Below are 24,028 nucleotides of genomic sequence, written 5' to 3'. Positions count from 1 at the left end.
ACAACAAAATGGTGTTCAGAAGGGCAGCCGACGAAGGGAGGGGCCAGACAGGAGTCACACAACGGAATTCAGGAGATACCAAAATATCCAGTCACTTTGTGGAATTTGGTCCAGTAATTGTTTTCCGTTTTCATGCTAACATGGAAGGGGAAAATCTGCTATCACCTTTCACACAGACTGGCCTGCAAAGCCCAAGGGCTGAACACCCCAAGGAAGCCAACCAACGCTGGAGCTCCTTTAGAGTCCTGGGAAGAGAAACCCAGCGCTCCGACGCTCTCCACAATAAACTTGCAAAACCAGTTGATTCCAACAATAAATTCTAAACCAATTCGCTGCCTCGGGCAAATCCGAGGGTTTGGCAAGATGTCAGCACTTTGGTCACAGTGGGGGGAAGCATTTGTGGCAGGACCCACCAAATGTACAGAGAGGCACAGGCAAACATTTTGGCTACAGCCTAGATACTCAGACCCAGCAGTGACCTCTGCAAAAGAACCCCGGGTGAGTGGGTATCAGAAAGGCACGTTATCACACGGAACAGGGCACACTACCCAGCGAGCTCTGGAAGGGGACACAGCTTTGGGCTACATCCTATCAAGCTGTGTCCTTGAACATCATGAATGCATGTGTAGTAAGTATGTTTCCACATGTCTGACTGAGGCCATCTGATGCATGGGGCAGGAAGCTGCATCCGTCTCGAACATGTGATCTGTAGCATGCCACAGAGAATTCTGATCGCAAGTTCATTTCCTTTTCCCTGTCATGAACACACAATGCAGACATATTTGTCATCTGGATTAGTCTCCTCAGAGGTCTATAACCTCCAAAAAGGAAAAAAAAGGCGAGAGGGATGGGGGGGAGAGGGGTAGGGGGAGAGAGACAGGGGAGACACCCTTATAAGCGTGCCCAGCCTCACAGGTGGCAATACTATGCAGCTACTCCGCTCAGGGGAAACTCAACGGTCTGTGCCCTCACTGTTACGAGCGGATGAAAAGCAAACGGAAAACACGGCAGTCCAAAGAGAATCTTCGAGACAGACAAAAATAAGTGCAATGCTGTGCAAGATTCTATGCAGCTTCTCAGGTCTGCTCAGAAGACAGCAGGTGAAGGAGCGGGAGTGGCCGCTGGAGCTGGCTGAGTTCGCACCACCACCCAGCTGGGCGGCTGCCACCTAACAAGGGCGCCTCAGCCTGATGGGATGGTGAGCCGATGACAATGAAATTAAGGACCTGCCGGTCAGTGAATGATTGGGCTTCCCTGATGGACACTTCTCGTGTTCAGCTGTGTTTCTTTATGAGCTAGGTATGTAAATGCACTAGCCGGGTCCTTTCTCACCTTTATTACCTGCCTTGAATGGAACAGTCAGGCGCCGGGATGTGATTTGTGGGAAATAATTGATGCAAACCTTGTTCCCAGCAGAGGCAGCGCTGATGAAGAGGCAAGCAGCAGAGAGGAGGTTGGGAGAGAAGGAATTAGTTTCGAGTTTCTGGTCTAGAAAGGCACTGACAAATGGTGCCGGTGTGATGATGTGGAGGACGTGCCAAGCATCACAGGAGAACAACACCATTTAGCTTCAGGGTGTTCGGGAAAGCTTGCAGGAGGAGCAGAAGCTACCTTGAGAAAGAAGCAGATGGAGAAAGTAAGGAGAGACAGGATGGAGACAGGCACTCCAAGTAGAAGTCCCCACATGTAAACGTCTGCTTAGATCCCGAAACAACTGAAGTCAGTCTCAGTGTAGAGGCCAGCGAGAGAGAGCGGGGTCCCGTGGGGCTGGAGAGAGGCCAGCGAGGGTCAGCTCACAAATGGTCAGATTGAAGCATTTGGACACTTTCGTCACAGGAGGCTGCTTAAATTAAAATGTGATCAAATGACAGACGTGCACAAGTCGCAGTGCAGGAGCTCAGCACCACAGACCACCAAGCTACTAGACAGCTGCCAAGGGCAGGACAGCCATTGAGAAGTTCACTCCCGGCCACATGTGCATTGCAGAGGGATCCCTCTGTGTGCAGAGAAAATAACGGGGTGAGTGGGGGGGGGAGGTGCCCACAGTGGAGGGTTCCTAGTTAAGACTCAAGAAAACGGCAAACATTTGGGCCACAGCATCGATCTCTTTTCAAGTTTGCTTTTATCGCCTAAAATCAACTAAACATGGTAATAGTGTGCTTTTAAGTGGAATGAAAACGACACGGTTACGCTCCGTAGGTCTGAGCGTGCTCACCACTGGCATCTCAGTGTCACGGTGGGTGTGTCAGTTAACCCACACCACGGTCGTAGGGGAGCTGCAGGAGGCCAAGAGGAATTCAAGTGAAACGCCTCCTAAGCATATGGCCGGGGTGTGTGCGTCTGTGTGGGAAGTGGTGGAGGTAGATACTAATGTGAATCTAAGGCAGCTGGAAGACGCTGAATGAGAACTCACATTATGTGTGACATGTTCCACTCTTTCTGCCATCATCCACTCTGACTCACAGCAACACCATGGGGGAGGGGAGAAGTGCCCCCAAGGCAGTGGTTCTCCACTTTCCTCACGCTGCGACCCTTTCAGACAGTTCCTCATGGTGTGATCCCCCCAACCATAGAATCATTTTCGTTGCTACTTCAGCACTGTCATTTTGCTACTGTTATGAATTGGGTGACCCGTGAAAGGGTCGTTCGACCCCCAAAGGGTTCGAGACCCACAGGTTGAGAACCGCTGCCTTATGGGTTTCTGAGACTGTAACTCTTGCCAGGAGTAAAGTCTCCCCTTTCTCCCTCAGAGCAACAGGTGGTTTTGAAGGGCTGACCTTGTGGCTAAGGAGCTCTGGAGTATAGTGGGGTATGCTTCGGGCTGCTTTCCTTGAGGTCAGCAGTTTGAAACCACCAGCCGCTCTGCAGCATAAAGAGGCTTTCTAATCCCGTAAGGAGTTGGTCTCGGAAACCCATAGGGGCAGTTCTACCTGGCCCTACGGGGCTGCCATGAGTCAGAACTGACTCAAGGGAGGTAAGAGCTTGTGGTTAGCAGCCTAACTCGAAACCATCAGAGCTCCAGGGAGGTGTCCCACAGCTACCCCAGAGTTATCATAACCTCTTAATCTTCTTGTCCAAATCTTCCTCCTGATTTTTGATCAAAGGTACTTAAACTCAAGCCGGGAAAACACCTGAATTCTTGGCCCTCCTCTCCCTCAGCCCCCACATCTAACTCCACAGAACTCAAGAAAACGGCAAACATTTGGGCCACATTGGGCCTTCCCTTCCAGGAGCTCACTGGGATCTCAACCTGAGCCCGGCAACAGTGAATTCGGGGTCTTTCCCCCTCCCAAACCGGTTCCTTCCTTCCCCAGCGCTTGGCTGACAGGCCATGATGGATGTGCTATGTGCTTACCTTCAGGACTTCAAACCTCAGCCTGAGAGGAGGGAACTAGCTAGTAATTACCAGGCTGCTGTCAGCTTCCATTTTTCAGACTCAGATTTTAAAGGATGGACTTGGAAATACTCAAGCATTTCTGTTTGTACTGACTTGAATTAGAACTGGCAACGGTTTTACCTTAAATGCTTGAATGGAAATGAAATTTAATCCCAACCCAGAAGCAGCTAAAAATTGGCAGCCGGCCCAGGCCCTCCAATGGACTCTGGAAGTCTGCCAGCACTGAGGACCCTGCGCTCCATAGGATTATGTGTTAATTTTCAATTACACTGCTTTGCTGTCGCTCAGAGAGAGGTAGGAGAGCAGAATCGTTCCTGTGCTGACTTGGAGAGATCTTCATAAAGAATTCATGCCAACTAGTTGCTTCATGACCATGCTGAAGGCCATGTGAACTGCTGCTTTGCAAACCAATTCTGTTTTTCTCATTTCGTGTGTGTGTGTGTGTGTGTGTGTGTAGGAGCCGTGCACTGAGTCCAAGGGTAGTGTCCAGCTCGACCAATTTCATTCCGCCTCTTTTCTTGGTGTGCCGGGCATCTTTGTGGTTCATAGTCCTAAGGAAACTCGCCTCCTGTAGCTGATGGTTGTGCTGCACCATGTAAATAAAAAGATAAGCTCGCTGTCTTGGCACCCCGTCAGAAAGGCATATCAATAGCATTACAATGCAGCTCGCCGCTTAACTTGGTGGAGTTTAAATGGCTCAAAAATCGTATTTATCCCGTGGCAGCTTCTGGGATGCTCCTTCTGTGACATCGGTCTGAAGTGGGAAAAGGTCACGCGGATGCGATCCTGCCCTTACCCCAGAGTGCTGGAAATTGGTGAACAGTCCGAGATGGTGGCTCCAGTATTTACACCTTGGTACAGCCCCAAAGGTGATGTGTGGGGCCCCAACATAAGCCATCTTTATCAACTGAATGTAAAACAATGGGAAGGGAGGCGGCTTCAAAAAGTTGGTGGCAAACTATAATTGATAGGCCAATCCATTTTCCATCGTTCTGCAGCCTCCTGGTGTAACAAATATCCTGAGAGCAAGGAGACGTGGTGATAGAGCGAAAACAGATTCTCCTGAAAAGACTCCATGGAAGCAGGCTGCACACGCACTCACACGCATGCACATGAATGAGAGCCACCTGCAACAGAAGCCTCTTGCCGTGTCTTTTCAACACCGCTAACTCTCTAGCGGGTGGCGGTACTTTCTTTTGGAGAACGGGTTTCCACACATCCAGCTGTGTCATTCTAGGGGATGCCACCAAACAGAAACCCCACGGGGAGGGAACACGGTCCACGCTGGATTAACTAGAACTTCCAATGGCAGCTTTCAAATTGGAGTTAAGGAGGGCAATCTCTCTAGGTTATGAAATTGAATGCAAAGGTTATGGTCACCACCCCAACTGTACGACAAAGCTCGTGATATTGGGAAGGAGTATAGCTAAAAGGCGGAGAGGAGCAAGGATGAGTACCTTCGATGAGTTGAGTGCCCTCCCTCTGGGCATGCCCAAAGCTCAGATCCACCCACCTGCCTGTTTGGTTTGACAATGAAAACAAACACAAATCTTCTCCTCCACCCACCGCTCATTCAAATTGAGTTTCTGTCATTTAAAACCCAAAGTGCTGGCTAAAATAGAAACCGATTCCGGAAGTGGATGTAATGCTGACTGAAACTAGCCGAGTTAAGTTGAGATGTGGGTGGGAGCAATACTCTCTCCATCCTCAGGCAGGTCCACACTGGTCTCTGCTGCAGAGTGACTAGCAATGCAGTTATGTAAATGATAGCCTGAGCGATAGGATTTGGGGGCGATTTTTTTCCCTCGAAATTTGGGGACTCCGATTTTATGCTCCTTACGGTTGTAGTTTCTGGCACCTTGAGGAGAAAACATCAAAACCACAACGTAATAGTGACGCCTGTTAGTCTTCAATGTGATGTACAATATTTTACAGCCATTGAATTGATCCGGACTCAGAGCGACACTATAGGACAGAGTAGCACTGCCCCCATGGGTTTCCAAGCCTGTAAATCTTTACAGTAGAAAGCTTCATTTCTCTTCCCAGAAGTGGCTGGTGGGTTCAAACTGCTGACCTTGTGGTTTGTAACCCAATGTATAACCCACTATGCCACCTAGGACCCTTATTTTAAGAGAGAGATGGCTTCTCTGAAAGTCAACAGAGAATAACAGGTCAGATAGGTTTTTTAAGAGAACCCCTCATCCAACTGCCTGAGACCAAGAGTGCGATACTGTTTATACTCGAGTATAAGCAGACCAGAATATCAGCCGAGACACCTAATTTTACCACAAAACTGCATTTAAAAATGTGCTGAAAAACTCGGCTTATACATGAGTATTTGTGGTAATTATGGCAACCTGGGTTGAGTTGGATTGTACCAGTTGCCCACTCACCCAGGTCTGGGGCTCTCAGTGCTGCTCATACAAACCATCATTCTGAGTATCCCCACTGTCATGGCTTTCGCTCCTTAACCTTCCTGCCATGGCCCTTCTTGGGGGCTTCTTCCACTGCCAACTGACGCTGTTAGCTTTCTCGGTTAGTTAAATCAATTACCTAGTCTAATCCATCTAGTTTGCATCTTCCAAGATTTTGCTATCATCTCTTTCCCCTTTTGTCTTCCTGGGTTTTCCCCTTTAAAAAAAAATCCCTTGACTGTCATTTTAAGGATGTTTCTGAAGGGAACACAAACAAATGCGCTTAAACTACCATGTCACCTGCCACCTTGCTTTCCCTACTTCTCCAAATGGGCAATTTTCCTAATTGCTAATACCCTATTTTCAAATTCCTAAGGAACCCTGGTGGTGTAGTGGTGTATGTATTGGACTGTTAACCACAAGGTTAGCGGTTCAAAACCACTGGCTGATTTGCAGGAGAAAGATGAGCCTTTTTACTTCCATGAAGAGATAGTCTTGGAAACCCACAGAGGCAATTCTGCTCTGTCTTGCAGGGCCGCTATGAGTTGGAATTGACTCGGTGGCAGCGAGAGAGAGGTCCTGGTATACTGGAACTGTGGGAGGGATTAACATTTATCATTGGGTCCACAGGTTAATGAATTACAAGAAGGCATAACTAGACATGAGCTGGACAGACGGGACTTCACTCAGATCTTCTGGACCCAGGGCTGACTTTAAGAGGTGGATAAAGCAACTGGGAGGGTACAAACACGCTCGGAGAACGGCACTCCCCGAGAGAGGGCAGCTCTACAGGGGCAGGTGTTCGTGGGCAAGAGCATACATTGTACGCAGGCGTGCGCATTGCCCAGAGCTGTGTGCTGCGCAGCGGAGGCGGTCTGCTAAGGCCCTCTGTGATTTCCTTTTGCCTGGGATTGCTCTTCTTTTCTAGACAGTCTGACTCTCCTTTTGGGGGACAAGATAGGTCTACGGGGCCTGGCCAATCCATATCAATCCAGGGCAATAGGCTTCTTCCTTGGATTTTTCTACTTGAAACCTAGGGAGGGAAGGCACCCCCTGGGATGGCATCCCTGTGAGATGCGTGTGGGACGCAGGCCCCAGTGCTACGGAGGGTAGCTGTTCCACAGCCGAGGGAGTGAGGAAGGCGCCCCCTGGAGAAGCCAGGAGGCGGCGATGGAACCCTTCCTGGAGGCCCTGCAGTGGCTCCTGGGATCCACAAACACTCAGCCTTCCCTGTCTGCGCCGGACTACTCGGTCCTTGTGACTTCTGGAGAGTGTCTCACTAATTTGAAATTAAAAGTGTCGGTATAACTATAAAAAACTGGTATAATGAATATACCACTCCAATGCATAAGGCAAAACACATTTCTTATTGAAGGCATTTGCTACTGCCATATTGATATGAAAGTCCCATAGTCTGGGGTAGAGGTATACGCACTCATAACTAAAGCTACAGCTCTAGAAGGCAGTTAAAATCCAAAGTACTACCTTGTTTCCCTTAAGGGTCTGAATATGAGGTATGACTTAAAAACAACAACACAATTCACTCTGAACTATGGGGATGAACAGAACTCGAAGCAACCCTGAGCAGAAAACATGGGAGAAGCCTCTTTTAAAGGTTCATCTGTTTTTTATTAATTTTTTTATCCAGTTTTTTTGTTGTTGGTTTGTTTTAAAATGTACTATTCTCATTCTTTTCAAAGGAAGCAAGCCCCAAGAACAGTATTTAATCTAAGGCTAAGTCAACATTCATTTTCACGTACAGCAATACCAGGATAGGAATATTAAAAACTACTGCCGAGAGCACATTCCTAACTTGAGGGGCCCTCTCAGAAACAGCACCACACAATGGTCAGCCCCTCTGCCACTCAGGTTTTCTTCTCTAAAAACTAGGGCTCCCTTACGCTTGAGGCAGTCATGTATGTGGACAAATACACTATGATTTTGATACACACTGCCCACTGAGAAGGAAGAAACCCGATTTCTTCATTTTTTCTTGCATTTTCATTCCTGGGCATGCTCTTGTCTGATCCAGTGACGTATGCCTCAGGCCGCGATGTGTTCTGAAACAGACCCTACTTCTGCAGAGGTTTCATCCCCTGGAGGGTCCCGGCCTCCGGAGAGAGAAGCTCCGAGTGTGAGCCTGTGCATGTCCTGGCTCTCCTCAGACTCTGGAGACCAGATCTGCAGACATTCACAGGAGGCACGGGGAATGGATGAGGCCTTGAGGAAGCACACAGAATACTGTCTGGAAACGGAGACTTGGTACGAGGGGCCATGACGAGCATTATCAAGAAGTTTACGAACGGTTCAATTAAGATCTAAATGTTACGTCATCCTCTCACACCACATATAAATTAAAATCTCCTAAAATTGAACGTGTTCTCACATCGCCTCCACCCAAGCACCTTATTCATTTTGGTTAGCTGCAAGGCTCAACTTTCTTTAAAAAAAAAAAAAAAAACCAAATAAATAAATACCATCTTTTCTGGTTGGCTAAGGGTTCTGCCCACCTTTGGATCAGTAGCTAGAGAGCACATAATAACCATTTTTAGGTCTGACAAAGAGCACTTGAAAGAGTTGTTAGTTGAAATACTGAATCGAAAAGAAAATCTCAGCTCAGGCTTGGCTATCCTGCACAAAGGAAGAAGCTGCCAAGCCCGCAACTGCAATGGGCCACTTGGGAGTAAGCCTGGGCTTTAATAGAGCATGCTCTAACCTAGTCTGCGAGTTTGGTTAGGCTGTCTACAAACGTGGCTGTGGTTATCGCTGTGCCGACATCATTTCCCCTAGTCCGTCTCCAGCAAGGAAACATTGTCCAGAAAGATCACCCCCTCCAATAAGCTCAGTGCTAGTGGTCGATCACTAGATCCAGCACATATGACGTCTCCAGACCCTTAGGGCCCTTGGGTGCTTAGAAGTGAGTGACAAAACTGCTAAATGAAGAGAAGAATAGAGACAAAGTGAAATCCTACTCAGTCGATGGGGTTTCAAAAACCCCATGGATTTCTTTCGATAACCCATTGGGTGTTCCAGGATTTGAAATGGAACATGGAGTGGATGCTGACTCCCCTGTGGGATTCCAAGACTGTCACTCTCTAAGGGAGTAGAAAGCCCGTCTTTCTCCCAGAGTGGCTGGCTGTTTCACACTGCAGATCGTGAGGATCTAGGCCCACTACATAACTACTACACCACAGGGGCTCTCTGAGCCGGAGTGCTATGTGCATTTAAACAAACAAACAAACAAACACAAAACCAAGGACTGGGCAGGAATCTTTGAAATAACTAGTGGGCAGGAGGAATTTAATTGCTCTTTCTTCTTCCAAAAAATTTCTGTTCCTCCTGGAGGAACAGAATTAAATATTTGTCCCTTCCTCCTTGAGGACAGAATTAAATATTTGTCCCTTCCTCATCTGTCCTCTCTTTCCTACGTTGGTTGCTTCCTAAATGTTAAAACAATATATTAAATCTTTACCTAAGCCTCCCAAGACAGGTCCTAGTTGTGCCCCTCTTGGGAGAGGGGAAGTGCTATTGTTTTAACTAATATTATATTGTGTTTTTGGTGAAGGTTTACAGAAAAGTGTAGATTCCCGTTCAACCATTTCTACCCAGATTGTTGGGTGACATGACTACATTTTTCTTTAAGCGTGATCAGTCACGTTTCTATTCTGGTTGTTCCATTTACTGATCTTCAAAATCAGACAATCTGGCTCAAAAGCCTATATTCTCACTCGATGAGAAACCTCACAGTTCTGCAATGTGGTTGTTGCCTGGCTACAAGTGCTCCTTCCAACAAAGCTGTGGGCGATATTCCGGCCTGTCTGGGGTCTCCACATGGACAACCAAGCCCACTGCCGTCACCCAGCCGAGTCCAACTTGCCGCAACCCTGCGGGCAAAGTCCACTGCCCCAGGGGGCTTCTGCGCCTGTAAATCTTGATGGGAGCAGAAAGCCTCATCTTTCTCTTGGATGATGTTTTATGAAGGCACTTAAATCCTCCCTTCCAGGTTAGCCTAGCAGTTCCCACACCTGCTTGAAAATAAGACTCCACTGGAACACGTTAGAAAGGTAACTCCGCTCTTCAGTCCTGACGCGTTGGGTCTGATGGGGTCCTGCGTTTTTAACAAGTGACGCAGGGAATCCTTCTCACGGGCAGGTTTGCCATGGAAGTTTTAGCCGCTGGGAGCAAAAACTGTCGGCTTTAAGTATTAGGGATTACATACGAACACATAGGAGGGGTTTTCCCAAAAGTTCTTGGGACAATTCGATTACCTTTTAATTCCATTTTCCCACAAACGTTTGGAAGGCCTTCTGTGTCTGTTAAATCCAGTGCTGTTGGAGTATAACGCTTCTGTAGCCGGATTCACGGGGCAATCGCGCATCACAAAGTGCTTGCTTTCCTCGGAAGGACTGCGGGGTTGGGGTGGGGGTGGGATTTCTTTGCTGTTTTGTTGGTTGTAATTTTTTCTTTTTCTTTTTGAGTGATGACTGTGCGAATGGTTGTGCGGGGGTGGGAGGAGTGGGGGGGGGAGAGGGGGCGTTCTGCACCTCTCTCTCTAACCCTGGAACAGCTTAATCAAATAGAATGTAAGCCATTTTATAGAGTCCTTTATTGTCCTGCCTGAAAGAATTTTCAGAGAAGAGTAAATTAAGTAGCGAGGAGAACGGAATACACAGTTCTCGTTCCTGGAAGAAGCCTACAGCAAACTCCTCGCTGAAAAAAAGCACGGGATGGGGGCGTCTCAACTTCGGTGCTGAAAATCGCATCCAGAATGACTCAGAAGTGTATTTTATAACGGATTAATGCAATGTATATATCTAATCAGAATGTAGAAATGATCTTTGACATGCAAAGAACTCAAATACAAAATTGTTGAAACGCATGACTGTCAAAATATTGCTTTGTGGTTTCGTTTTTTTTTTAAATGTCTCAAACATGCCTAATCTGCTTTGGCACTCTGCTCACGGCTTGTCACAGATGAAGTTCCCTCCTCAGGCACCGCTCAAAAGCAGATTCCTTTACATGTTTCACGTTCAAGAGATAAGAAGAAGAAAATAATAATAAGACAGTTAAAAGAGGAACAAGGGAGAGCCAGTCCCTTTCTGTCCTGTGGAGAGCTCTGCTCCTGGGGCATCAGACTGGGGGGGGGGGGGGATGCTGCACAGCAGGGGCAGGGGCCTGGACCTCCCCTGAGCAGGGACCCAGGCCCAGATAAACATACCTCTTGGTGGGGGTGGGCACTCCCGAGGACATGTGGCTAACCATGGTGTCATTCATGTTAGTCAGAGGTCGAGGCGGACTGGAAGAAAAGACATTTACATTATATTAATAATTACCAGCAGGACTAGGGGAGAGAAATGAAAGAGTGATAAGGGCAAAGAGCCCTCTATCATTCCTGATAAGCACAGAGGGACCCACGGGTTGCGGTGGGGTGAAATCAATATGGCAAGTCTAAGTAAGTGCAGTGGGAGGGGGCATGGGGGGGGACAGAGGGGGCTGCGGGGGGCCGCCCTTTCACAGAGCCCAGGCCCACAGAGCCATAGCAGAAGCAATGGGTTATAAACATGCTGCCACAGGCTGTAACTTGGTGGCTTTGGCTTTGCAGTTTTAGCACACGAGAATCTATCTCCTGCCATTTAATTTCTCTACAGGACGGTTAGGGAAGCTGAGGGGCGTGGCGCTTGTGTTCCGAGACCACGGTCAGCACATCAATGTGCGCTGCTCCTGAGGTTTGTGAGATCCCAGGGCTGTCCCTCAGACTGAGTCTGCGTACCTCGTCCTGCAACAATGAGTCTGTTAAATACTAAGTTTAAAGACAAGGCTCTGGGGGACACTATCATTCAACTTTGTTATTTCTTGTCCAGAAGCCTAACAACGGACTCACATTTTACAGCCATATCCTAATTGGAATAATGTCTTTAAAAAAATCATGTTATTTGGGGCTCTTATAACATTCCATACATGAATTGTATCAAGTATATTTGCTGCCATCATCATTTTCTAAACATTTACTTTCTATTTGAGCCCTGGGTGTCAGCTCCTCTTTTTCCCTCTTTCCCCACCCCCAACCCTCGTAACCCCTTGATAAATTATAAATTACTATCATTTTCATATCTTATACCAACTGCTGTCTCCCTTCACCCCACATTTCTGTTGTTCATCCTCATTTGGGGGTGGGGGGCAATAATGTCTTTTCTAATAGAATCCAAATGTGAAGGCGAGTGATTTTTGGTGACTTGTCTTTAGCTGCTGGGTCTCTGGACTCAACAGCTAAGAGCCCAGAGTGAATGAATGCAAACTTACACAGGGAACCCGCCATTTCACTGTTCGGCCCTTCTTACAACCCCTCCTCCTCTCCAGGAGTCCAGCTACTTGGCGGTTGGAAGCACAGGACTCTGCTAAATATTCCTTCTGGGAAACCTCTCACCGCTTAACCTGAGAGGTGACTTCCGAGGAGTGTACCAATGACACGGGGAGAAACAAAAACACGAACAGAAAAGCCATCTCCTGTTTGAGTGCTCAGACATGGCCTCCCGGTTCCTCCTTATGTAAGAGCTGAGTTAGTTATGTAAACTGTGTCTGAACAAGTCATGCTTAGCAACTAATGGTGACAACGAGAATGGACCGTAGCCTTCACTGCTGCGCGTGTTGCGCAGTATAAACAAACAAAGACCCAGGGGAAGTGTTTTCTGGAGGGACAAGGGACCTGGATGCCAGGCCACGGAGCACTGGCTCGGCCTATCGCTGTCCCAAGCTCACACACAAACCTATACAGGCACACACATGCACAGAGAGCTAAGCTTTTCTTCTGGTGGCAATTTCATTTCTGGACAGGGCAACTTTTATAATAACTTCTCATTTAACAGGGGGATGAAAATAATTAAATTGATAGCAAACTCATTTGGGTCTTTTGCTCCAAATGCTCATGGCCTCCATTCCTCCCTGTGGGTATCTTGCCCCACAGGAAGACACTCAGAATGGAACCAGGCCTTTCCAGGCTAGAACTCAACCCCGAGTTCTTGATTACACTGTCTGTCTTACAGACAGATACCCACCCAGCTTGGCTTCCAAACTTTAAAGTGTATGAATGTTCGTGGCTGTGCAGAGTTATGGTCAATTAATCAATTGTTTTATGGTGACTCATGAGGGAAATAAACACAGAGATTCATTTACTTAGCTTATGTTGAGTCCAGAGCTTACACTATTGCCTCTGGTCCGAGTTACTGAGTAGACCGTGGAGACACACCCATGGAAGAACCACACCGGGGCCGTAGCTTTCCCTGCTCGAAGGCCACAGGACGATGCTGGACTGCTCTGGAAACAGGGTAGACTTTGTTTCCTTCACTTATTATCAGAGCAACCCATTTCCAAATTAAGTTAGGCTGCCTTTAGGAGACATCTTCCCAGTTAATTCCGATACGGAGGACAATATCGGGATTCAAGGTCCTTTTTGACATCCTCACAGGAAAAATGGGAACACAAAGGCCCCCAAAGTAGCTCCTTCGACATGGATCCTTGTGCTAGACCTTCATGATTTGTGTTATTATTGTGTGGTCTGGTGTCATCCAAGTCTTCAAAATCATCTCCGTCTCTTGGCAGGTATCATGCTTGGCTATTATTCTACAACACACATCAAGTCCTCTCCCTAATACTCAAAGCCATAAATATACGTAATTCAAAGCCATACAATTACATCGTAATCTATCATTATAACTGCCCTGAGTTTCATATTTTTTTCTGAACATCTAACACGTTTCACTAGATAAATCAGGACCTTGCATAGTCCATCATGAAAAAGGCATTTGAAAACAAACCCCCCAAAAACCAAACTCACTGCCATGGAGTCAACTGTGAGTCGCAGCAACCTACAGGGCAGACCGGAACTGCTCCCGGGGTTCTGAGACTGCACCCCTGTGTAGGGGTCAAAAGCCTCATCTCTAGGAGAGCTGCTGGGACCTGCAGTGAGCAGCCCAGTACGCCACCAGGGGATCCCCTGGATGAGACGATTCGCTGTGAAAGCCAACAGCACAGATAGAATGTCTTCCTAGAAGATGTAAAAGACTAACAATGATTTCTGGCCTTAAAAAATATTACCATCATGTTCCATATAAAATACAGCTACAGAGAATACTTTGGGGCGTGAAGTAGGCAGTCATGGAACCAGTTATAGAAATTTCCAAAGCAGTCAATCAGCCCAATTCATCAGCTCAGTTTTGTTGACCTTTAATAGTTAATGCCAGGTGACTACCTCAAATATGCCAGCAGATACGCTCCCTTCCTCTAGTGACGTGCTTAGCAAGGTCTCTTTACATAAAAGGATTTCCACGATACCAAAATGACTGCCAACTACCACTTGGTACAGGGGTTTGGGAGGCAGCTTCTTTGTTAATAAGAAAAACATCATGTTTGATGAGACAGAAGCAGATGGATTTGGGTTGAAGGTGATTTGCTAGTCACAGAAGGACTTGGAGCAGATGTGTTAGTTTTTAATAAAAAAGGAAGGCACTTGTCATGGGTGCCAATTCATAAAAAGATAAGGCATGCCTTATCTCAATGACCGAATCACATACAGAGACAGATATGTACACAAACATTGTTATCATAATGCAACGTTATGAGTGGAGTAGCAGACTACAAACAAAATGTGGAGGAGTCAGATAGGGAGCAGTTCATCCTGCCGGGAGGGATGCGGGGGGAGAGTAGTCAGGGAAGGTCTTGAAAAACACTGTAACCACAATTCACTGCCATCCAGTCAATACTGACTCATAGAGACTCCCTGTGGGTTGACTAGACTGTATGGCTTATGGGAATAGAAAGTCTTTCTCCTGTGGATCTGTTGGTGGTTTCAAACTGCCAACCACAGGGATTGCAGCCCAATGTGTAACCACTATACCACCAAGGCTCCTTACGAAAGACCTTCAAGGTTCCTAAAACCAACCAACTGCCAACCAGTCGATTCTGACTCACGGGGACCCAGAGTGGAACTGCTCCCTAGGGGTCCCAAAGCTGTCAATCTTTACAGGAGGTGACAGCTTGCTCTTTCTCCTACGCAGCAGCTGTGGGTTTTTGAGAAACACTGTGAATAAACAGACGCCCATGGCGTACCAACAAAGCAACTTGGGAACATCCATAGACGATAAGGATGAGAGGGAAATCCAACAGACATTAGAAGAGTTGAGAGGCATAAAGAAAGATGCAACCAACCAGTTTAAAAAAGGAAAATTTGTGAGAAATAAATGCCAAACTGGTCCAGCTTCTGCAATTAAGGGAACAAAAGGCCAAGAAGTTACTAAGTAGTCAGAGCACCATTTGATAGCAGTTGGAACAAGCTCTAGAACTCAGGCACCTGGGGAACGGGCAGTACGTAAAAAGGCACAGTAACTGGAAATAAAGAGAGGTGTGGATAGGAATCATGTGGGAAGCTTCTTGTAAAACAATACATTCAAGCCCTGCCCTCAATTTAGTAGATCTGAATCTTTAAGACTGACGGGATTATAAGGCAGAGTTCCATTGAAAAAATCACGGTAGGATGGGTTTAGAAAGATGAAGACATGGAAGTTGGGAGACCAGTTAAGAGTTTATCGAAATTCTCTATACTACTAGTCCTGAGGATACAGATATGGGGAAACAGAATAAAGGAAAAAACACTATGGAGATGAAGTAAAAGAGATGAGGGGGCTGAGGCGTGAAAACTAACAGCATTTTATCTTGACAGCTGGGTGGATAGCAGCAGTGACCGAATAATATTCAAGTTAGGGAATCTAAGAGGAGAAAGCAGAGTTTGTTGTTGGATTTGTGGTATGCAAATGGGAAGAACAGGAGGATATACACAGGTGAATCAGTTTTTACATTTGCAATTATCACCATTTACAGAAATTACTACATTTGCAGTACCATTGGTTAGTGTGGGTAAAAATGCAAAACTCAAACTCTGCCATCAAGTCAATTCTGACTTATAATGACTTTACAGGACAGAGTTGAATTGTTTGAGGTTTTTTTTTTTTCCCCCTTCAAGACTGTAAATCTCTATGGAGTAGAAAACCTCATCTTTCTACTGGGGAGCAGCTGGTGGGCTCAAACTGTCAACCTTGTGATAAACAGCCCAACTCATAATCCATGATGTCACCAAGGTTCCTTGAGTATAGATACACAAAGCAGTTGGAATATAGGAGCATGGAGTTCATGTGACATCTGAATGTCCTCACTGAAACAGCAGATACTGTGATGGCCCAGCGCTGAGAAGCTCAGCTGAAAATCAGAAGGCCAATAGTTTGAACCTACTAGCTGTTCTGTGGAAAAAAGAGGGGTGGCAGCCTGCTTCTGGCAAATGTGCAACTTGGAGGGAACCTATGAAGCAGTTCTACCTTGCCTTGCAGGGTCCCTGTGTTAGGCCCAGTTGACTAGAGAAACAAGTCCAATGACACTCAAAAGAAAGAGCTTTATATCATGGAGTAATTGTATATCAAGAAACCATCCCAGCCCAGTCCAACTCAAGTCCATAAGTCTGATACTAGCCCATAAGTCCCTCTTCAGACTCACAAAGCCACATACAATGATGTAGCAGGAATATCACAGGCCGGTGGGTGCCAAGTCCTGTGGATCCAATGGCGGTGAATGCATCTCCAGGGCTCTGGCAGCCATCAGGGTCAGCCACTAAGAAGATGAAGGGGGTGGGGTGGGGGTAGGTTCCCAAGGCCCTCATGAGAAGGCCAAGCCCACAAGGAGTCACTATTAGACTGTGACCTGATTGACAGACCAGACTCCACCCTATACTTTTATATATCTTCAAGTTGACATGAACTTGTGTAACTACCACAGACCTTATGAGTCAGAAGAGACTATACAACAACAGGCTTGGTTTTAATTTAAACAGCAGAGTATTTTGATCAGTAGAAAGATGCTTCCCTCCAGCCCCACCCCCATCCCCATCTCTTTTGTTTTCAGGTGGATCAAGATAAAACCCAAACTCACTGCCATTGACTCAATGCTGACTCATTGTGACCCTATAGGAGAAGGTAGAACTGCCCTTTGTGGGTTTCCCAGACTAATTCTTTATGGGAGTAGAAAACCCTGTTTTTCTCCCACAATGTGGCAGGTGATTTCGAACAGGTGACCTTGTGGAGAGCAGTCCAACAAGCAACCACTATGCCAGCAAGGCTCCTATGTCCCCAAATCGTTCTGGAGAAATAGCCAGTTAGGGGGTGGGCTGGTAAAAAGGCCGAGCTTTTGGTTACTTGGTTACTCGGCAAATATGCCTCCTGTGAAAGTTAGCTTGCTGGTCCCACTCATGGTGGTAGGCCATCTGGAGTATAGCCCAACTTGAAACTGAATTTGCAGTTTCTCCTGGCTTTCACAGGGAAAGAAAGCTGATGAACAGCTCCTGCCTTTAAAAACCTGCCAGGACAAATCGTTTATGATCGTGCATTCCCTCCTTCCATTAATCAAACATTCGTGAGTCTCTACAATGTGGTAGGCACTGTGCGAGCTACTGGGAGAAAAGTTATGAAGAAACTTACGATCTTACAAAGAGGAACAGATTTCAAGGACCTACATGTGGCCTCCGCCCCAGGGGACGGACAACAGAGAAGGGGGACAGGGCAAGATATGACAAAATAATAATTTATACATTATCAAGGGTTCATGAGGGAGGGGGGAGGGGGGAGAGGGGAAATAAAGCCAGGGGCTTGGGTGCAGAACAAACGTTTTGAGAATGATGAGGGCAGGGAACGTACAAATGTGATTTACACAATGGATGTATATACAGATTGTGATGAGTTTTATGAGCCCCCTAATAAAACGATTTAAAACAAGTAAATAAATTAAAAGAGTCTTGCAAAGAAGACAATCTGGAAGCAATCATTAGACTAGACGGTAGTGAGGACTTCCCCGAAGAAAAACTGCCACGGTCTGTGGAGAAGATTTGAGACTATCCTGAGCCGGTTAGGAAAGTATATTCCCAAGGTTTTAAAAGAACTAAATATAAAATATATAAATTAGAAGAAAGCATATGGATCTATAGACGTTTCAAAGCTCAAAAGCAATGAAAAATCAATAAGGAAAAAGACCAAATATTCACATTGTTAAACAAAAAAATTCAGAAGAGAAAAAAATAGGAAAACATCTAAATATATGATAGAGCAATAAAATTAATAGCCTTAGTATATATGCGATTCATATGAAATCATAATAAAACATTAAGATTTCAATTCAATACATGGGCAAAAGGAAAATACACTTTAACAAAAAAGAGAAAATTCAAATAGCTCATAAATAAATGTTTTTGTATTATGATTGAGCAAAGAAGTTAGTAGAGAACATTTTTCCATATAAAATTATATATATATATATATATATATATATATATATATATATATATATATATATTTTAAATGGAGGTTAATCCCTAAAGCTGGAGCTGGTTTTAAAATAGACCCTTACTCTATCACCTATTCAGGGTAGATGCATAAACTTAAGCAAGATGTACACCAAAGACTTAAATGCTCACACAGGGGACCTGTACCTCTTCTAGGGATTGATTTCACAGAAGTAAGCAGACGCATGATATATTTACACTAAAAGATATTCAGGGCAGTACTATTTATAGGTATTATTTTGGAAACGAATTATATGTTTACATACAAAATAAGTTAAAGTATCACAAGATACCTCCATAATTATAGAATATTATGTTGTCATTAAAGAGAATGCTTATGAAAACCTTTTAATTACATGGGAAATAGTATGTAGGAAATAAATAACAAGGGCATGATAGCAACCACAAATAGCTAACTTTTATCAAATTCTTGGTATATGTATCAGACACTATATTTAACATTTTTAATATACTATTTGTTCTGCCTTCAGAAAAACCCTATGAAATAAAATATAAATTATTTAAACACATACACATACAGTGTGGTCTTAACAAAAATAATGCAGTCAGCACGTCACACATGTTAGGGAAATACGCAAAATGTAATTATAAGCACTTCCCCTACTTCTTTATATTTTCTTGTACTTCTCAAAATCTTTGTTATGGCTGAATCTCAAAGAAAAAGATGATAAAGAATATATATATATATATATATCCTATAAAAACACAAACCACCTATAATCCACTGAGCCAAACGCTCTGCAGCAAGCCTGTATAATGGATAAAGTCGCGGAGAAAGCAGACTGAGAGGAGCGTCGGAGAGGAGCAGGACTTGGAGGCTCTCAGCCGACCTATCAAAGGGCTGGAGCAGATCAGAAGCCCCACATTTTCCCACCATCCCCACCACACATCCCCCCCAAAAGACAAGACCTTGGCTAGGCTAGACGATCTCTTTTACTAGATTGCACGACATGTCCGTCATCTTCCTAATATAAATTTATTCCAAGTAGTTGGCATAGGAGGGTGTACGGAGTCAATATTTGCTGATTATCAGCACTCCCCATGCTGTGGGACATACAGGAGTAAGGAATATGTAAGAACCAATATTTCTATTATATTTAGTTTTAGATACCTTATTTTCCAGGGACAGAGAAATGACATTATTAGCTACTGTATACTATATAACAGGGGTGTCAAACTGAAGACCCGTGGGCTGCATGCGACCCCCCGAGGTAATTTTTTGTGGCCTGCGGTGCTCTGAAGTAAAATGAAAATAGCAAAAATTGTTATGAAGAAAATAGCGCTTAGGGGAGATCAAGGCAATACCGTACACACAATTCCCTCATTATATTTTATTTCAGAGCATCGTGGGCCACAAAAAAATCACCTTGGGGGCCGCATGTAGCCTGCAGGCTGCCAGTTTGACACCCCGGCTATATAATATGTTGTCATATTATGTAATACTGTATGTGATAGGATAATATCTATAACCTACAAGGAAGACCACAAAAGAGCAGTTAATACAATATCAATGTAGTTAATTGTTTTACTTAATATAGCCCTTGTAACCATCACTTGCCCTCTTGCTGCCAGTAAGTTGAGGCCGAGTCAGAAACCCTTTAGGATCAAGCAGGCTGCAGGTGGGCTTCTGTGAGTGTAATTCTTTCTGGGAATAGGAACTACTTAGGCCATAAATGTGTGGGGATTTCCCTCCCTCTAGACTCCAGGGATGGGAGGGAAGGTCACTAAACAGAGTACATTGGAGAGATGACTACAGAAGATCAAAAGGTTAAACCTGACTTGAAGGGTTAAAACACTGTCAGTTGCCAACCCCTGCTCCCCCCTTGCACCTTAGGCCTGATCTGGTTGCCATCATTTTCTGTTTGTTCATATTTGAGGTTTCTCTCAGATGTGTTATGTCACTGGGGTCACCCTCTTGAATTTGTGTTATAAGTCTTTCTGTATATGGACCCCAGGATTGACGGACCTATAGGGGCAGCAGGTAGAATAAGGGTTTGTGGGGTGGGGTTCAGGGGTGAGGGTGGGGTAGGGGGTAAAAGGGAGCCGATGTCAAAGAGTCTGGGATGGAAAAGAAATGTTTTGAAACTGATTGTGATAGCAATTGTACAATATTGCTTGATGTGATGAACTATGGAATGAAATGTGCATTAACTCCCAATGGGGAATGTATGGATGTGCTTTATACAATTGATGTATGTATACGTATGTATGGTGATAAGAGTTGTATGAGTCCCTAATAAAATGTAAAAAAAGAAAAGAGGAGAAAAAAATGATTAGGGCAAAGACTGTACAGATGTGCTTTATACAATTGATGTATGCATATGTATGAACTATGATAAGAATTGTATGAGCCCCAATAAATTGTTAAAAAAAAAAACTCCCAATGGGAAAAAATATATATATATAAACAACAAAAAAACAAAAATAAGAAACCCTCCCTTAGAGTTGCTGGCAGTTTCAAACTGCTGACCTTTCAGTTAGCAACGTAATGTGTAAGCACTAGGCCACTACAGTCTTTCACTTTGATGATGTCTTTTAAATCGTAACCTCTATCTCAGTGGTTCTCAACCTTCCTTATGCCGTGACCCTTTCATACAGTGCCTCATGTGGTGGGGACTCCCCAAACACAAAATTATTTTCGTTGCTACTTCATCGCTGTCATTTTGCTACTCTTATGAATCAGGTGACCCCTGTGAAAAGGTCGTTCGAGCCCCAGGTTGAGAACCTGTGCTTGAGTTCCTGTTGTCCGGTTGTCTTCAAATCTGTTCCAACACATAGCATCACAGAACCATCCTCACAATGACCGTGACACCCCAGCCCACTGCTGCAGCCATCGAGGCATCCAGACTGGGACCTTCCTTTTTCGCTGCCCTTCTACTTTACCAAGCCCGATGTCCTTTTCCAGGGACTGGCCTCTTCCGATAACATCCCAAGGACGCATCCTCCATGGATGCGTTTTGACTGTAACTGCAGCGCCAGCAGTCTGAAACCACTAGCCAATCCATGCAAGACGAGGCTTCCGGCTCCTGTGAAGATTTAGTCTTGGAAACCCACAGGGGAAGGTCTACCCTGTTCTGTTAGGTCATTGTGAGTCAGTGGCAAGTGAGTGAGTCGTCCAGGACAGAGTAGTTAATTTTTCTGGCAATATTCTCTGCCAGCACCATCATTCAAATTCATTAATTCTTCAATCTTCCTTATTCATTGCCCACCTTTCAGGTGCCTATGAGCTGACAAAATGCCAGGGCTTGGGTCAGGTTCTTCTTAGTCCTCAAAGTCATGGCCTCACCCTTCAACGCTTCAAAGAGGTTGTGGGGAGCAGATTTGTCTACTTTGTAGAATAAACAACCTTAAAATGAACAATTGGGTTTATTTTCTTTGATTAAAAATAAATGTTTTCATGAAAAGACAGCCATCAAATGTGGTAGAGGCTCCACTTTACACAGTGACTAAAATGCAGATGTGACAGACTTACTGCCACAAAATCTGTGACCCCGCACAGAATTTCTCAGCATTCTTCATTTGCTATAAAATGAGGGTGCCTTGTTTGATTTCTTGACCGCAGCTTCCATGAGCCCTTGATTATGGATTTGCACGAGATGAAATTGTGACCACTTCCACTTTGCCTCCACGTATCATGATGTTATCTGTTGGTCCAGTTGTGAGGATTTGGGTTTTTTATTTTTACACTGAGTTGCAGTCAACAGGAAGGGATGCAGCCCTTGATTTTCATCAGGAAGTGTGCGAGTTGGCCTCATTTTCAGGCAGCAAGGTTGTCATCTGCATAAGAAGCCGTCCAACATGGGCCTCAGGAGCAAGGATGCCAAGTCTCAAGTCCTTTGTTATCAGGAGAGACCAGTCCCTGGAAAAGGACATCGCGCTTGGTAAAGTAGAAGGCCAGAGAGAGAGGAAGACACTCAATGAGACATGTTTTCACACTGGGGCCACCACACGGGTGCGCACGTAGCAGCAATCATGAGGATGGTACGGGAGCTGACCCCGTGGTGCCCAGCAGCAACGGCCGAGCCGCACTCCTGCATTTATGCTGCTGTCGGCAGGGATGCGGCGGCCACGGTCATCGCAGATCTTCACCCCTGCAGCTGTGGCGGTGCTGTGGCAACGCATGGGGCTGTTCACAGCGAGGCTGGTGATTCAAACCAGACGTACCATGGGAGAGAGCTGACAATTCACAGCCTTGGAAACACTTGACCGAGTTGCTGCGAGTAGGACCTGAGCCAATGACAGACTATTTAGTGGACTGGTCCTCTTTACCTAGCTTGACGATGAATGACTCCTACTTGAGCTGAGCCGGTTTTCCTCCTAGTCTACCTTCTGTGATACGGAACAGAATCAAGAGAGTGGAGAACTGCGCCTCCCCTTCCGCCCCCAGCCCCCCCACCCCACACAGGGGGTGAACAACAGACACGTGGGTGAAGGGAGACCGAGGTCGGCGTAAGACACAAAAATAATAAAATTATAATTGCTCAAGGGGTCACGAGGATGGGAGGGCGGGGAGGGAGGGAAAAAAGAGCTGATACCAAGGGCTCAAATACAAAGTAAATGTTTAGAAAATGATAATGGCAACATATGTGCAAATATGCTTGATACTACTGATGTATGGAATGTCATAAGAGTTGTAAGATTCCCCAATAAAATGATTTTTAAAGAGAGAGAGAGAGTAGAGTTTCTTTCTAGAATAACAATAGTAACAGTGAGTTCTTAGTAGGTGCCATGCAAAGTTTGAACATTTTCTGTGGATTCACTTGTTTATATCGCAATGAGGTTGGTATTCTTACCACCCTCATTTTATAGAAAATGAAGAATGCTGAGAAATTCTGTGCGGGGTCACAGATTTTGTGGCAGTAAGTCTTTTACATCTGTGTTTTAGTCACTGTGTAAAGTGGAGCCTCTATCACATTTGATGGCTGTCTTTTCATGAAAACATTTATTTTTAATCAAAGAAAATAAACCCAATTGTTCATTTTAAGGTTGTTTATTCTACAAAGTAAGAACATCAACATGAGGCTAAATCACACGGACCTTGTTTCTATAGTGAGGTAAAGCAATAGCTCCTAAGTACAATTTTTAGATGAGTTCTTTTCTTTTATTAAAATATCACACAATTGGGAGCTCTTACAGTTCTTATGAGAATCTATACATCAATTGTATCAAGTATATTTGTCCATATTTGCCATCATTATTTTCAAAATATTTTATATTGAGTCCTAGGTATCAGCTCCTCTTTTCCCACCCCCTCCCCCTATGTATAATTATAAATTATATAATTTATAAATTATTATCATTTTCATACCACACACCAACCACTGTCTCCCTTCCTCCATGGTTCTGTTGTTCATCCTCCGGGGTGTGTTTGTGTGTGTGGTTACATGTCGATCCTTGCAATCGGTTCACTCTTTCACTCCTTGATGAGTTGTTCTTTCCCTTATCACAAGATCAACTTTCACTACCAACCTAAAGGTTGGCAGTTCAAACCCACCAAGAGGTACTACGGAAAAAAGCCCTGGTGCTCTCCTTCCATCAAGAGAAACTCTATTTGTAGTTCTGAACTGTAGTCCATGAGGTCACCCAGAGTGAGACTCAACTTGACAGCAAAGGGTTGGGTTTGGCTTTATTATGAATGCCTCACTCAATGCAAATTATCTGCTTCATGTTATTCAACACCGCTAGGCTTCCTTAAGGGAAATTAGATAGGACGACAATGAACACCTCCTTCAAGAATAATCTACTAAGAGATGGAACATTGAGGGGACAGCAGTGGATGAACTGAATCAGAAGGTGCATTCACTGTTTAACGTAGACATATGATCT

General features: G+C 45.0%; 1 protein-coding gene across 7 annotated transcripts in view; it reads right to left on the bottom strand.

Moving 5' to 3' along the window:
* The window catches only part of DTNB (dystrobrevin beta), a 313,250-nt gene that overhangs the window by 100,375 nt on the left and 188,847 nt on the right, over positions 1-24,028 (bottom strand). For all 7 annotated transcript variants that reach the window (XM_075557010.1, XM_075557012.1, XM_075557015.1 and 4 more), the window contains exon 10: positions 11,030-11,107. In XM_075557010.1, coding sequence (XP_075413125.1) covers positions 11,030-11,107 — 78 coding nt within the window. The remainder of the gene's footprint in view (positions 1-11,029; positions 11,108-24,028) is intronic.

Source organism: Tenrec ecaudatus, chromosome 8 (assembly GCF_050624435.1).
Source record: "Tenrec ecaudatus isolate mTenEca1 chromosome 8, mTenEca1.hap1, whole genome shotgun sequence".
NCBI lineage: Eukaryota > Metazoa > Chordata > Mammalia > Afrosoricida > Tenrecidae > Tenrec > Tenrec ecaudatus.
Note: the sequence above shows the minus strand (reverse complement) of the source record. Positions and strands in the feature narration are given on the sequence as shown.